Source organism: Nerophis ophidion, linkage group LG02 (assembly GCF_033978795.1).
Source record: "Nerophis ophidion isolate RoL-2023_Sa linkage group LG02, RoL_Noph_v1.0, whole genome shotgun sequence".
Classification (NCBI taxonomy): domain Eukaryota; kingdom Metazoa; phylum Chordata; class Actinopteri; order Syngnathiformes; family Syngnathidae; genus Nerophis; species Nerophis ophidion.
This window is the reverse complement of record NC_084612.1, coordinates 2735610-2753088: the sequence shown is the minus strand read 5'-3', so window position 1 is coordinate 2753088 and position 17479 is coordinate 2735610. Positions and strand designations below refer to the sequence as shown.

The 17479-nt window shown below is 43.9% G+C and overlaps 1 protein-coding gene across 4 annotated transcripts in view; it reads right to left on the bottom strand.

Moving 5' to 3' along the window:
• The window catches only part of LOC133535973 (insulin-like growth factor 1 receptor), a 203526-nt gene that overhangs the window by 149736 nt on the left and 36311 nt on the right, over positions 1–17479 (bottom strand). For all 4 annotated transcript variants that reach the window (XM_061876091.1, XM_061876107.1, XM_061876116.1 and 1 more), the window contains one exon: positions 1227–1784. In XM_061876091.1, the coding sequence (XP_061732075.1) occupies positions 1227–1784 (558 nt within the window). The remainder of the gene's footprint in view (positions 1–1226; positions 1785–17479) is intronic.

Sequence of the window (17479 nt, the reverse complement as noted above, 5' to 3'; positions counted from 1 at the left end):
AGGATTCTAGCGGGAACTCTCATTCAACCCATCTTCCATTACGCTTGCACCTCCTGGTACCCCAGCACCTCCAAAACCCTCAAATCTAGACTCCAAACATCCCAGAATAAGCTAATCCGGTTACTTTTAGACCTCCACCCCAGATCACACCTCAATCCAACCCACTTCTCCAAAGTGGGCTGGCTCAGGGTGGAGGACAGAGTAAAACAACTTGCACTGAGCCTAGTCTATAAAATCCGCTACACCTCCTTGATACCGAAGTACATGTCAAACTACTTCCTTAACGTAAATGACCGCCATAACCACAACACCAGGGGGAGCTCTACAAACCACGTTAAACCCAGATTCCGATCTAACAAAGGTTTTAACTCATTCTCTTTCTATGCCACATCAATGTGGAATGCACTCCCAACAGGTATAAAAGTAAGTGCATCTCTATATTCCTTCAAAACCGCTCTAAAACAACACCTCCAGGCAACTTCAACACTTTACTAATACCCTCCTCCATTCACATCCCATCTCCCCGGATTATAAACAACTCAAATGTACTTCTAATGTATATACTTGTTCTTATGCTATGTGAACTCACTATGTTCTCTGCTGGCTGTACATATCCTACTAAATAAGACCTACACTGTTTCAATGTCCACATTTCTCTGTTGATGCAATTGTTGATGACTGAAGTTCTGATATCAACCAAAGCTCCTCATCCCACCCCCCGGATTGTAAATAATGTCAATAATTCAATGAATATACTATGATGATTAACCTGTGTGATGACTGTATTATGTTGATAGTATATATTTGTACCAGGAATTGATTAACGTGGACCCCGACTTAAACAAGTTGAAAAACATATTTGGGTGTTACCATTTAGTGGTCAATTGTACGGAATATGTACTGTACTGTGCAATCTACTAATAAAAGCATCAATCAATCAATCAAACACACATACAAACATATACACATACACACAGTTGGCCAACAAACGAGGTCCACTGATACAGCAACAAAAGCGAAAAGGAGTAATCTAAAACACTGCAGTCATAAAGACTAGAAGGGTGCTTAGTGCTTTCCTTTGCTCTGTTTCTTGTAGGTGAAAACAGCGCGACAAAACAACCGCAGCAAGGCGCCTATAAAAAGGGGAGTTAGGGCCACTTTTGAGAGGAATTAGACAGGAAGCAGTCTGCGGCCAATAGCGCCAAGTTGAAAGATAAAGATCTTACCTTTCTGGCAGTGGTTGGAGTTCCAGCAGCGGTAGTTGTAGTTGTTTTTGAACATGGTCTTCCTGCACTGTGGGTTGTTCTCCATGATGCCCGGACACACGTCGCTGCACTCTTTGGACTGCTTGTTTTCGGCGATGAAGTTGTTGAACTCGGCGTCCATGATGAGCGACCAGTCGATGGAGTCCAGGTAGCACAGTTCGGGGTTCTTCTCGATACGGATGGCGCCTCGGGTGATGTTCCGCAGGTTGTACAGGCCGATGTCCTTCAAGCTGATGTTCTCGAAGATGACCAGGGCGTAGTTATAGAAGAGGTTGCGGCCGCGGATCACCGTGAGGTTGGGGAACAGCGTGCTCAGACTGTACAGGCCGGACACCCGGAAAAGGAGCAGGTAGTCGGTGATCATGGTCAGCTTGGGGAAGGTGAGGGAGCGCAAGACATCCAGGTTGTTGTTCTTTTCGGTGATGAGGAGAATCTGCAAGTAGCCCTCCACGACAGTGCAGTTCTCCAAACTCCGAAATTCGTTGATGTCATTGCCGATGTCGATGCCTGGGCCGCAAACTGCAGATCGAGGAAGGGAGAGGGGGAAAAAAAATCATGAGATCCAAGTTTATTTACATTTATTTCGATTTTTTTTTTTACAGGTCATAGCATTATAATAATAATAATAGTAATAATAATAATAATAATAATGGATTAGATTTATATCGCGCTTTTTCTATTGTTAGATACTCAAAGCGCTCACAGAGAAGTGGGAACCCATCATTCATTCACACCTGGTGGTGGTAAGCTACATCTGTGGCCACAGCTGCCCTGGGGTAGACTGACGGAAGCGTGGCTGCCAGTTTGCGCCTACGGCCCCTCCAACCACCACCAATCATTCATTCATCATTCGTTCACCAGTGTGAGCGGCACCGGGGGCAAGAGTGAAGTGTCCTGCCCAAGGACACAACGGCAGCGATTTGGAACTAAATAGGTGGGAAGCGAACCTGCAACCCTCAGGTTTCTGGCACGGCCGCTCTACCTACTACGCCATGCCGTACACTGAATCAAAGACCCTCCTATAACACAAAGTTTTGTTTAAATGTGGATAAAAATCAAACAAGGGGGGTTTTATCTAATTGGACAGTTACAGCATATACAGTACAGGCCAAAGGTTTGGACACACCCTCCATCCATCCATTTTCTACCGCTTATTCCCTTTTGGGGTCGCGGGGGGCGCTGGCGCCTATCTCAGCTACAATCGGGCAGAAGGCGGGGTACACCCTGGACAAGTCGCCACCTCATCACAGGGCCAACACAGACAAACAGACAACATTCACACTCACATTCACACACTAGGGCCAATTTAGTGTTGCCAATCAACCTATCCCCAGGTGCATGTCTTTGGAAGTGGGAGGAAGCCGGAGTACCCGGAGGGAACCCACGCATTCACGGGGAGAACATGCAAACTCCACACAGAAAGATCCCGAGCCTGGATTTGAACCCAGGACTGCAGGACCTTCGTATTGTGAGGCAGACGCACTAACCCCTCTGCCACCGTGAAGCCCGGTTTGGACACACCTTCTCATTCAATTTGTTTTATTTTTTTTCATGACTATTCACATTGTACATTGTCACTGAAGGCATCAATACTATGAATGAACACATGTGGAGTTATTTACTTAACAAAAAAGGTGAAATAACTGAAAGCATGTTTTATATTCTATCCATCCATTTTTTCTACCGCTTGTCCCTTAGTTTCTTCAAAATAGCCACCCTTTGCTCTGATTACTTCTTTGCACACTCTTGGCATTCTCTCAATGGGCTTCAAGAGGCAGTCACCTGAAATGGTTTTCACTTCACAGGGGACATAAGTTTGATGCCTTCAGTGACAATCTACAATGTAAATAGTCATGAAAATAAAGAAAACGCATTAAAATGAGAAGGTGTGTCCAAACTTTAGGCCTGATTATACTGATTATGGGTGAAAAATAGTTAACAATACAACAAAACATGTCATAAACTGAACCATTTTTAAATGAAAATGTCCTCTTTTAGCCTAGAATTCTATGTTAACATGGCAAGCACTTTGCAGTTATAAGAAAAACACGATGGTACTGACAAATATATCAACAACAGAATTACAAAGAGCTGGTATATTTCAATGGGAAATTAAGCTGCGGAATTTTGGATATATTTCAAGTTGGGAACTTGATTTGATAAAAACAAGGATTAATTACTAAGAGTGTGAATCTTAAACAACTCAAGTTTGGATTCCAATACTTGGGGTGACGATTTGATTCAGAATGATTTCTTGCTGCAACATGATTCTCATAATAAATTGTATTGTAACATCGGACATGTTAAAAAAAAAAAAAGAAGACAAGAAACCTAAATCAACACAAAAGCGATTATTAAAATAAAATAACAATAATAAAAGAAAATAACAGTGATTGTATATATTTGTATGTTTTAAATGACAATAAACCTTTTTCAAACAGGTCATAAGTTACAAAAGTATGTATTTGAATGTGCAACAAGAAAAAAATTAGTCTTACGAAAAATGTTTTAATTCTTCTCAAAATCGATTTTTGAACATTAAGAATTGGTTCATAATCGGATTATTACAAATCAAGATTTGGGTTTGAATAAGATATGAAAATTTCATACCTCGGTTATCGTGATCAAGATTATCGCGGTTAGTAATATTATCAAAGTATTGTGGAATGTGCTCAAAAAGCACTTCTACACACTGAAATATTTTGACCTTGTTATTGTTTTGAAGAACTCGGATAAAGAGACACACTGTGAGAAAACCCACCATTTAGCATGTTTTGTTTTCCTTATGCTAAACTGATCATTTCATCGTAGTATTTTATCTGTATCAATGGCCTTCATTGTTTTAAATATCATCTTGTACTGTAGCACTTTAAGATTTAGTTCAATAAAAAGTGCTTAACGTATAAAATGTTTTATTATTATTTATTATTTGTGGCCGGAGTTCTGGTGTCCTACTCGGTTCAGCGGTCCTTGAAAGTACTGTAAGAACACCTTTTTATAAAACAATCACTGTACTAAGAGAGCATACAGCTTGCAGGTTGAATGTGCACAAGTATATAGCTTAGTTGCTCAGCAATGTGTTTGTGTATATAAGTTTAGATTGGGGTATGTTGTTTCGTAATGGGGTAAGGACGTTAATGTCTCTTGTTTTCATGTCAACGGCTAGCGGCAGTCAGAGAGTTTATCAAAGTGCAGTTATCAGTCACGGTTTTTCAATCATTTTTAATTTAATCACATTTATTACTCTCAGAATAATTGTATCTCAGTTATCACAAAACTTTTTGTTTGAATGAGTTCCCAGCAAGCAGACAAAAGCTGTCTTTGATCTTACCAAGCAAAAGGCTTGTAAAACTCAACTGTGTAGTACGGGAAGCAACATGAAGGTGTCGGTTTCTTTGATCTATTGTAATCCACAGGAAGATCTTGTCTTAACCCGAGATCTGCAAAGTCGAGAGGAAGCAGGACCTGACGCAAACTCCAGGCATCTTTTCTTTGAACTGTTTTGTGACCGAGGGCAACGGCTGTTTACGACCCCCCTTCCTTTAGAAACAGCTGTTGCCATGTAATCAGGGAAAGTCCAAATAAAAGAGGAAGCGTGCAACCTTTCTTTAGAGCGTGGGACAACACTGTACAAGGGTACAGGTCTACGCGTTTCTCCTCATGGAGCTAAATTGAATCCTGTCACTGTTTAATTCCTTGCTTCTTGTCTGTTTAATAGATGTCATCAGTGTTTGAACCTGACAATTACCGTTTATCGTTACATCCCTAGTGTGCACACATTGCAATACTTAACGGTCAAACGCAAAATTCCATCCATCCATCCATTTTCTACCGCTTATTCCCTTTCGGGGTCGCGGGGGGCGCTGGCGCCTATCTCAGCTACAATCGGGCGGAACACATTGCAATACTTAACGGTCAAACGCAAAATTCACAAGCTTAATTTGTGTGTAATTGTTGCCATAGTTACACGACTGCTTAGAGGGCACTCACTTTCTAACCAGCTGTAATCATTGTAATCTGCCCAAATCTGTTCCAAACATTTAAAACACGCTCCATGTACTCACACACTTCCCTGGAAATGTTTTTGTGTACATGCGTGCGCTAGTGCCATGTGCGTGTGTATACGAGACAGTCGTGAGTGACAGCTTTGAACACCCGCCATTTTAGTCTGGCTGGACAACAATTTTTATTTAATTCAATTTAAACTTTTTTTTTCTTTAAATAAAAAGAAAAAAGCAGTTCTTTTAACCCTTGTGTAATGTTTATATTGTTGTTACTCAGCCAGCGTTTGTGGGTCTGATGGACCAGTTGCATTTTGTGGCTTTTAATGCCTCAAAACCAAACACTTTTATGTTAAAATACTCAACAGATGTTTACCTTATCCCAATAAACATCTGTTCTGTTTTAATGCCTCACAATCAAACACTGTTATATCAAAATACTAAACAGATGTTTACCTTATCCCAATAAACATCTGTTCATTATTTTAACATTAAAGTGTTTGATTGTGAGGCATTAAATGACCCGAGATCTACAAAGCGTAGAGGAAGCAGGACCTGACGCAAACTCCAGGCATCTTCTCTTTGAACTGTTTTGTTACCGAGGGCAACGGCTGTTTACGACCCCCCCTTCCTTCAGAAACAGATGTTTACCTTATCCCAATAAACATCTGTTCAGTATTTTAACATGACAGTGTTTGATTGTGAGGCATTAAAAGCCACAAGATGCAACGGGTCCATCAGATCCACCAACGCTGGCTGAGTAACAACAATAACAACGTTGCACGGAAAATTCCTCTGCCAGTTTCTGTATCCCACAGGGACTCTTCTTTTGTGTTTCTGCACCTGTGGTTCCCACACAAGGTTGCAAAATTGTTTGTCAACACTGTCTGCTCTCATTTTCTCGCACATTTGACCCTCTGATGTTCTGTGTACCTACATTCTGTCCTCCTCCTGTCTAGGACTGCTGTGTGTGTGGGTGTGTGTGTGTGTGTGTGTGTGTGTGTGTGTGTGTGTGTGTTACACAGAACATCAATTTCCACACTTCTATGGACTCGTACATGTTATATGTAATAGAAATGTGTAGGGGGTTGCATGGTGTGGTCACAGAAAATGAGCCAAAGTAAGTGAGTCTCAGTTTGAAAAATTAATTAATTGTATAACTTTTCTTCTAATAAAAAATTAAAACAGTTCCCACTTATGGTAACATATGCTAACCACTGATTAGATTTTTGATTTAAAAGATGTTATCATGAGCCAGTGACATACCCTAGCTTTAAGCAGGTTCCACTGTATTTATTTACACTTGTTTCTGAGCGTTTTGGTTGAGTGCGCATGTGGGTTGTGTCAGGTATTTAGTGAATGTAAACACAGCCATTTAGGTCCCTAAAAAACATATAGAAATAGGCACAAAATGGGATTTAGCCACAAAACAGTGTAAATCGAGCCTTACCTCCTCGCAAATTAAATTTGCCTTCATAAAAATCACATATTGGGGATTGCCCTTTTCTGTTTGTCTACATTCTCTACAAAACATGAGTTCAGCTGAACCAAAACAACAATGAACCTCATTCCCGAAGTGAAGGACTATTTATAACGTGAGGTTTGTCCAATACATTTTCGAAGTATTGACCGTACACTCGGCTTGAGTTGTTGACAGAACATGTTTGCACGGTGCGACAAAACAAACACTACAGTTTAAGTTCAATTGGAGCGCCGTTTTTATTTAGTTTTTAAGCCTTGCCTTGGGGTCATTGTTCCCATTATGTCCGGCTACAGTCACACCGCCTCTCGATTGAATGTGCCCGACTTGTTCAGTTTTCAACAAAGAGTGACCGCATTAAAGAAACGTTTTAGATCAAATAAGCCGCTTACACAAAAAGGTGACTCATTAAAGGATTTCACAATGTTGTTATTCATCAAACATGACTTAAATGTGTTTTGCTAAGAACATGTTGATACGAAGGTCCTGCAGTCCTGGGTTCAAATCCAGGCTCGGGATCTTTCTGTGTGGAGTTTGCATGTTCTCCCCGTGAATGCGTGGGTTCCCTCCGGGTACTCCGGCTTCCTCCCACTTCCAAAGACATGCACCTGGGGATAGGTTGATTGGCAACACTAAATTGGCCCTAGTGTGTGAATGTGAGTGTGAATGTTGTCTGTCTATCTGTGTTGGCCCTGCGATGAGGTGGCGACTTGTCCAGGGTGTACCCCGCCTTCCGCCCGATTGTAGCTGAGATAGGCGCCAGCGCCCCCCGCGACCCCGAATGGGAATAAGCGGCAGAAAATGGATGGATGGATGGATGTTGATACTTTAAAAAGCTCAGCTGGACATTCCAGGTTAACTGGCAATCATTTTATTGATGAATGGGATAGTATTGGATTGGTGGTGTTGTTTTTGTGGTGGGAGAGTTTGTCTCTGAATGTGCTGAACTCCTGTTTCAATGCCATTTTGAGCAGAATAACATTGCTGCCTCAGGAAACAATAGACAGAACTCAACTTTCCAATAACTGATATGTTGCTTAGTCTAAAAACAGCCTAAAAAAAAAGGTCTTGTATTTTGGATCTCGAGGTATTGTATGTGACACAGCAACAGAGTTCACTTCCAAGAGGACCGAGACCGCTTGAGAAATTGGTTGAATTGCGCTCGGAGACCAGACCAAACGGAAAACTGAACCTGCCAGAGCAGGCCCACCTGCAACCGAACTGAACGTCAGCACAAGCACCACGAGGATCAATGAGGCAGTCTTCCGTGACGCGGCTAGAAAAATGATTCGAAAGATTAATTTAACCAAAATGGGTCTTTAGCAAAAGAGTTCTAAATATCTGGACTGTTACATCTGGCTCAGTTATAATGGTAATTTTAGGACGATGGTGATCAGTGAAGCCAAACAACTGTCGAGCAGCTACAAAACAAAATTTCAAAGATTCATTTTGTTTTGAAAATACATTTGTCCTAAAATAAAGGTGTTGTCTCATATTCAGGAAATACAGTTTTGTGCCCATCCCTGATACTGATAGGTAACATAGAAGTGAAACTATCCCAACAAAATAATGCAATTGTTCATCTAGGACTAAAGTCAAGGGTCCTGTCTTGCAAAGCTAATTTTTGTTACCTGTTTGTACCTGTTTTTGTGTATTTGAGATCCCCATAAGTCCTGAAAATGTGAAATCAAACACATCTTGCCTACTTCAAAGCATGCTCCAATAGAGCCGTTTAAAATTTGAGACTTTAGAGACTTATTTTGCCGGCGAATATCTCCATATATGGTAGAGGTTTAACCGCAATTTTTATTCAGTCGTAGTCCAAAGTTGGATTCGAAAAGTTCCTTTCTTTTCTCTATCGATGTGGGGCAGACTGGCATGTACTTGCACATGGATGGTCCACTGTTTCTAAGAAAAGTAGGATCTGTTTCTAACTTACAATATATTGCCAAAAGTATTTGGCCACCTGCCTTGAATCACATACAATCTTGAAGTGCCATCCTATTCCTAACCCATAGGGTTCAATATGTCTGGCTGTCTATAATGTTGTGGAATGTGTTTATAGGAATTTTCGACCATTGGTGAGGTCACACGAGAAGGCCTGGCTCTCAGTCTCCGTTCTAATTTATCCCAAAGGTAGTCCATCGGGTTCAGGTCAGGACTCTGTGCAGGCAAGTCAAGTGCATCCACACCAGACTCTGTTATCCATGTTTTTATGGAACTTGCTTCGTGCACTGGTGTACAGTCATGTTGGAAGAAAAAGGGCTGAACTGTTCCCACAAGGTTGGGAGCATGGAATTGTCCAAAATGTTTTAGTATCCTGGAGCATTCAAAGTTTATTTTACTGGAACTATGGGGCCAAGCCCGACCCCTGAAAAACAACCCCACATAATTCCTCCTCCACCAAATTTCACACCCGGCACGATACAGTCCGAAATGTACCGTTTTTCTGTCAACCTCCAAACCCAGACTCGTCCACCTGATTGCCAGATGGAAAAGCGTGATTCATCACTCCAGAGAATGTGTCTCCACGGTTCTCAAATGGGGGTACACGTACCCCTGGGGGTATTTGAAGGTATGCCAAGGGGTACGTGAGATATTTTTTTTTAAATATTCTATAAATAGCAACAATTCAAAAATCCTTTATAAATATATTTATTGAATAACACTTCAAGAAAATATGAGTGTAAGTTCATAAACTGAGAAAAGGAATGCAACAATGCAATATTCAGTGTTGACAGCTAGATTTTTTGTGGACATGTTCCATAAATATTGATGTTAAAGATTTATTTTTTTGTGAATAAATGTTTAGAATGAAGTTGATGAATCCAGATGGATCTCTATTACAATCCCCAAAGAGGGCACTTTAAGTTGATGATTACTTCTATATGTAGAAATCTTTATTTATAATTGAATCACTTGTTTCTTTTTCAACAAGTTTTTACTTATTTTTATATCTTTTTTTCCAAATAGTTCAAGAAAGACCACTACAAATGAGCAATATTTTGCACTGTTATACACTTTAATAAACCAGAACCTGATGACATAGTGCTGTATTTTACTTCTTTTCTCTTTTTTTCAACCAAAAATGCTTTGCTCTGATTAGGGGGTACTTGAATTAAAACATTTTCACATCACTGAAAAAAGGTTGAGAACCACTGCTCTAGAGTCCCGTGGCGATGTGCTTTACACCACTGCATCCAACTTTTTGCATTAGACTTGGTGATGTATGGCTGAGAGGCAGCAGCTCGGCCATGGAAACCCATTCCATGAAGCTCTCTACATTCTGTTCGTGGGCTAATTGGAAGGTCAAATGATGTTTGGAGCTCTGTAGCAACGGACCGTGCAGAAAGTTGGGCTCCAGCATCCGCTGACCCCTCTCTGTCAGTTTGCATGGCCTACCACTTCGTGGCTGAGTTGCTGTTGTTCCCAAACTCTTCCATTTTCGTATAATAAAGCAGACAGTTGACTTTGGAATATTTAGGAGCCAGGCAATTTATCGACTGGATTTGTTGCACAGGTGGCATCCCCAAGTTCCTGAAAACGACCCATTCTTTCACAAATGTTTGTAGAAACAGTCTCCATGTCTAAGTGCTTGATTTTATACACCGGTGGCTGGGCAAAGTGATTAGGACACCTGATTCTGATCATTCGGATGGGAGGCCAAATACTTTTGGCAATATACTGTATGTCGGTCAGTAGCCTCAGTATTGAAGAGCTAAAAACCACAACATGGCTGACAGGGAGAAGACAGTCCAAGGTGGCTTGGCGTGGAGGGGGACTGCGACACGAAAATAAGTCCGCGCGGAAAAATGTGCGTTTTGAAGGGACAGTCAGAAAGCAGCTTGAAGACCAAATACATTTTAGCCAAAGCACCACCATTTCATGTTCTAAATACCACAAGGAAGTGTTTTAAATGGAGAAAAAAAAAAAAGTAATATGACCCCTTTAAACGAAATATGTGACGCAAACATCAAACAGTGTTCTTACTTCTATGATTCCATCTGGACGTATGTACGGACATGTTTCTTCTCCAAGGCTTTGAAACACCAGCACCACCCTCATCCGTTATTATAAACAAAGCATTTCTCACTTCTACACCTGCCTGTAAGCGACGCTACGAACAATGCGCTGGTGGCACCCACAGAAACATAGAGGATTTGGCCTTACAAAAAAAACCAGCCAGCTTTCAGGTTGTCTGTCCCGCTCTGGGGTTCATGCAGCCTGTTTAGGTTTTACAGTATGGATGCATGTGGTGCGTGCATATTTAGAGAAAACTAACAAACTTTGATCTTGGAGTTCTTCGACGATTGTGTGTACACTTGTGCAAAGTTAAAAGCGTTGTAGTGTGCATTCCAGTCCAGTGGTTGGCAAATTAATGCCTGAGTCTCACATGCGGCCCGTTAAAGGGGAACATTATCACCGGACCTATGTAAGCGTCAATATATACCTTGATGTTGCAGAAAAAAGACCACATATTTTTTTAACCGATTTCCGAACTCTAAATGGGTGAATTTGGGCGAATAAAACGCCTTTCTGTTTATCGCTCTTTTTGCGATGATGTCAGAACGTGACGTCGCCGAGGTAATACAGTCGCCATTTTCATTTTCAACACATTACAAACACCGGGTCTCAGCTCTGTTATTTTCCGTTTTACGACTATTTTTTGGAACTTTGGAGACATCATGCCTCGTGGGTGTGTTGTCGGACGGTGTAACAACACTAACAGGGAGGGATTCAAGTTGCACCACTGGCCCGAAGATGCGAAAGTGTCTGCCGCCAGACCCCCATTGAATGTGCCAAAGTGTCTCCACATTTTACCGGCGATGACGGACATGGCACAGAGATGTATGGATAACCTGCAGATGCATTTGCAACTATAAATTCAACGAAATCACAAAGGGGAGTTTTGTTGTCGACGTATGTGCTAATCAGACATATTTGGTTGCGGCGTGACTGCCAGCTAATCGATGCTAACATGCTACGCTAATCGATGCTAACATGCTATTTACCGGCGGTGCTAAAGCAGACATGGCACAGAGATGTATGGATAACCTGCAGATGCATTTGCAACTATAAAGTCAACGAATTCACAAAGGTGAGTTTTGTTGATGTTGACTGCCAGCTAATCGATGCTAACATGCTACGCTAATCGATGCGAACATGCTATTTACCGGCGGTGCCAAAGCAGACATGGCACAGAGATGTATGGATAACCTGCAGATGCATTTGCAACTATAAAGTCAACGAATTCATAAAGGTGAGTTTTATTGATGTTGACTGCCAGCTAATCGATGCTAACATGCTACGCTAATCGATGCGAACATGCTATTTACCGGCGGTGCTAGAGCAGACATGGCACAGAGATGTATGGATAACCTGCAGATGATTTTGCAACTATATTAGGTTTCCTTCCACCCACATTTATCCATCCATCCATCCATCCATCCATCATCTACCGCTTATCCGAGGTCGGGTCGCGGGGGCAGCAGCCTAAGCAGGGAAGCCCAGACTTCCCTATCTCCAGCCACTTCGTCTAGCTCTTCCCGGGGGATCCCGAGGCGTTCCCAGGCCAGCCGGGAGACATAGTCTTCCCAACGTGTCCTGGGTCTTCCCCGTGGCCTCCTACCAGCTGGACGTGCCCTAAACACCTCCCTAGGGAGGCGTTCGGGTGGCATCCTGACCAGATGCCCGAACCACTTCATCTGGCTCCTCTCGATGTGGAGGAGCAGCGGCTTTACGTTGAGCCCCTCCCGGATGGCAGAGCTTCTCACCCTATCTCTAAGGGAGAGCCCCGCCACCCGGCGGAGGAAACTCATTTCGGCCGCTTGTACCCGTGATCTTATCCTTTCGGTCATGACCCAAAGCTCATGACCATAGGTGAGGATGGGAACGTAGATCGACCGGTAGATTGAGAGATTTGCCTTCCGGCTCAGCTCCTTCTTCACCACAACGGATCGATACAACGTCCGCATTACTGAAGACGCCGCACCGATCCGCCTGTCGATCTCACGATCCACTCTTCCCCCACTCGTGAACAAGACTCCTAGGTACTTGAACTCCTCCACTTGGGGCAGGGTCTCCTCCCCAACCCGGAGATGGCACTCCACCCTTTTCCGGGCGAGAACCATGGACTCGGACTTGGAGGTGCTGATTCTCATTCCGGTCGCTTCACACTCGGCTGCGAACCGATCCAGTGAGAGCTGAAGATCCCGGTCAGATGAAGCCATCAGGACTACATCATCTGAGGAACCCCTCAACGCCTTGGCTGCGCCTAGAAATTCTGTCCATAAAAGTTATGAACAGAATCGGTGACAAAGGACAGCCTTGGCGGAGTCCAACCCTCACTGGAAATGTGTCCGACTTACTGCCAGCAATGCGGACCAAGCTCTGACACTGATCATACAGGGAGCGGACTGCCACAATAAGACAGTCCGATACCCCATACTCTCTGAGCACTCCCCACAGGACTTCCCGAGGGACACGGTCGAATGCCTTCTCCAAGTCCACAAAGCACATGTAGACTGGTTGGGCAAACTCCCATGCACCCTCAAGAACCCTGCCGAGAGTATAGAGCTGGTCCACAGTTCCACGACCAGGACGAAAACCACACTGTTCCTCCTGAATCCGAGGTTCGACTATCTGGCGAAGCCTCCTCTCCAGTACACCTGAATAAACCTTACCGGGAAGGCTGAGGAGTGTGATCCCACGATAGTTGGAACACACCCTCCGGTCCCCCTTCTTAAAGAGAGGGACCACCACCCCGGTCTGCCAATCCAGAGGTACCGCCCCCGATGTCCATGCGATGCTGCAGAGTCTTGTCAACCAAGACAGCCCCACAGCATCCAGAGCCTTAAGGAACTCTGGGCAGATCTCATCCACCCCCGGGGCCTTGCCGCCGAGGAGCTTTTTAACTACCTCAGCGACCTCAGCCCCAGAAATAGGAGAGTCCACTACAGATTCCCCAGGCACCGCTTCCTCAAAGAAAGACGTGTTGGTGGGATTTAGGAGGTCTTCGAGGTATTCCCTCCACCGATCCACAACATCCGCAGTCAAAGTCGGCAGAACACCATCCGCACCATACACGGTGTTGATAGTGCACTGCTTCCCCTTCCTGAGGCGCCGTATGGTGGTCCAGAATCGCTTCGAAGCCGTCCGGAAGTCGTTTTCCATGGCTTCCCCGAACTCTTCCCATGTCCGAGTTTTTGCCTCCGCGACTGCTAAAGTTGCACACCGCTTGGCCCGTCGGTACCCGTCCACTGCCTCCGGAGTCCTATGAGCCAAAAGAACCCGATAGGACTCCTTCTTCAGCTTGACGGCATCCCTCACTGCTGGTGTCCACCAACGGGTTCTGGGATTACCGCCACGAGAGGCACCAACAACCTTGCGGCCACAGCTCCAATCAGCCGCCTCGACAATAGAGGTTCGGAACATGGTCCACTCGGACTCAATGTCCAGCACCTCCCTCGTGACATGTTCAAAGTTCTCCCGGAGGTGTGAATTGAAACTCTCTCTGACAGGAGACTCTGCCAGACGTTCCCAGCAGACCCTCACAATGCGCTTGGGCCTGCCAGGTCTGTCTGGCATCCTCCCCCACCATCGCAGCCAACTCACCACCAGGTGGTGATCGGTAGAAAGCTCCGCCCCTCTCTTCACCCGAGTGTCCAAAACATAAGGCCGCAAATCCGATGACACAACTACAAAGTCGATCATGGAACTGCGGCCTAGGGTGTCCTGGTGCCAAGTGCACATATGGACACCCTTATGTTTGAACATGGTGTTTGTTATGGACAAACTGTGACGAGCACTAAAGTCCAATAACAAAACACCACTCGGGTTTAGATCCGGGCGACCATTCTTCCCAATCACGCCTCTCCAGGTTTCACTGTCGTTGCCAACATGAGCGTTGAAGTCTCCCAGTAGGACAAGGGAATCACCCGGAGGAGCACTTTCCAGTACTCCCTCGAGTGTACCCAAAAAGGGTGGGTATTCTGAACTGCTGTTTGGTGCGTAAGCACAAACAACAGTCAGGACCCGCCCCCCCACCCGAAGGCGAAGGGAAGCTACCCTCTCGTCCACTGGGTTGAACTCAAACGTGCAGGCTTTGAGCCGGGGGGCAACGAGAATTGCCACCCCAGGCCGTCGCCTCTCACTGCCGGCAACGCCAGAGTGGAAGAGGGTCCAGTCCCTCTCGAGAGAACTGGTTCCAGAGCCCTTGCTGTGCGTCGAGGTGAGTCCGACTATATCCAGCCGGAACTTCTCTACCTCGCGCACTAGCTCAGGCTCCTTCCCCCCCAGTGAGGTGACTTTCCACGTCCCAAGAGCTAGCTTCTGTAGCCGAGGATCGGACCGCCAAGTGCCCTGCCTTCGGCTTCCGCCCAGCTCACAATGCACCCGACCTCTATGGCCCCTCCTATGAGTGGTGAGCCCATTGGAGGGATGACCCACGTTGCCTCTTCGGGCTGTGCCCGGCCGGGCCCCATGGGGACAGGCCCGACCACCAGGCGCTCGCCATCGTGCCCCAACTCCGGGGCACGATGGAACTTCCTTCCACCCACATTTAATGCGAAAAAAACACTTACCAATCGAAGGATTTAAGTGGCTCCAGTGTCACAAGATGCGAAAGTCCTGATCGTTTGGTCCGCACATTTTACCGGCGATGCTAACGCAGCTATTCGGCCATGCTATGGCTATGAATAGCGTCAATAGCTATTCGCTCAATAGCTTCAGTTTCTTCTTCAATACTTTCATACTCCAACCATCCGTTTCAATACATGCGTAATCAGTTAAATCGCTTAAATCGCTGAGATCCGAGTCTGAATCCGAGCTAATGTCGCTATATCTTGCTGTGGTATTCGCCGTTGTTTGTTTACATTGGCAGCACTGTATGACGTCACAGGGAAATGGAGAGTCGCATCGCAAAAAGCGAAAATCAAGCACTTTAAAGCTTTTTTTAGGGATATTCGGGGACCGGTAAAATTTTGAAAAAAAATTTAAAAAAATACAACAAGCCACTGGGAACTGATTTTTATTGTTTTTAACCCTTTTGAAATTGTGATAATGTTCCCCTTTAAGATTTTCAATTTGGCACGCCAGACATTTCCCCCAATTTTTTTTAGATCTTTAAGATCCAAACTGTAACTGCCATTATGATGTGCAGTGATGTTTTCAAATTACCGTAAGTCTTGAACTATACAAAGTATTTCAATGGTTGGAATCTGCGCTTTTGCGTGATATACTAGTTAGTATGGTCATCTAAGTCACAGCAGCTCAGACGTGGCACCAAGCAGTGTGGGTGGGGAGCATTTCCAGAGCGGGACAGACGCAGAAGGTGATTTTTACAACAGAGTTCTAAAGCTTAGTGATGTATCAGATGTATCAAATTGTAGGTGGGTTTATTTTTTTACCCTTCATGTTCATATTTCGCTGTGTTTGTTGCGTTTTGCTTGATTGTAAAATATGTAGATCGAGAGGGAGTGTGATGTTCATATCTTGTCAATATTCAGTGTTTTATTGTTCATTCGTAAATCCCACATTCTTTACTTTCATGTACATTCCGGTAGGGGTGTAACGGTACACAAAGATTTCGGCTCAGTACGTACCGCGGTTTAGAGGTCACGGTACAGTAAGAAAACTACAAAATATACATTTTTTGGTTATTTATTTACCAAATTTGTAAACAATGGCTTTATCCTTTTAACATTGGGAACACTATAATAATTCTGCCCACGTTAATCAACATTAAACTGCCTCAAATTGTTGCTCAGATTAAATAAAATGACAAAACTTTTCTTCTACATATAAAAAGTGCAACATTAAACAGTTTCAAATAAACTTAATTTATTACAGCATTTGGGAAGCCTGTAGTTGATTTTTATTATGTAAATGTTATATTTGTATTAACATGTAATAGCAGGGAACCCTGCCATTCAAAGCTTTTCTGTCCGTAAAACACACACAAACGCACACACAGCAAAATGAGCTAACGTTACGCTAAAAGCTAATTAGCCTTCACCTCAAGCCGGAACTGCGAGCAGGCTGAGCTGCAGTTTAAGTTTCCAGAAGGTCAACTAGCTCATAGTGATGTTAGTAGTAGTTGACTGGGAGGTGTTTATTATCATTTGGGGAGAGTACGCTGCCTTATGCTCACCTGCGAAACACCTATCAGCTCGACGCTGAAGCATTTACTACATGGGCTATGAATACGCACTGCTGATTGGCTGTTACCGCTATATATGCAACCAATCAGATGGTTGCGTGGGTGGGACAATGCTGGGTCCTGAGACAGAGGCAGAAGAAGCACAGCAGCTTGTTAAGACTTTAAATTAGAAACTCGTTCGGTACACCCCCGTACCGAACCGAAACCCCCGTACCGAAACGGTTCAATACAAATACACGTACCGTTACACCCCTACATTCCGGGTGTCTCATTCAAAAAAAAAAAAATTTAAATTTCAGTTTTTAAGGCGGTCTGTCATAACGTTTTTAGCATTCAATCAGACATTATTGTGAGGTTTTCTATTCGTGTTTCCTAAAAATAGATATACAGGCACCCAGATACCCCTTTATTTAGAAAAGTATTGAAATGTACCGAAAAGTATCAAAATACATTTTGGTACCGGTACCAAAATATTTATCGGGACAACACTATTATGTACTGTAGCATTCGTACACCGATAAATGGCTTGCACGTAGATGGTTTGCATCTAAAAGTCGAGAAGTTGGCACGTAAA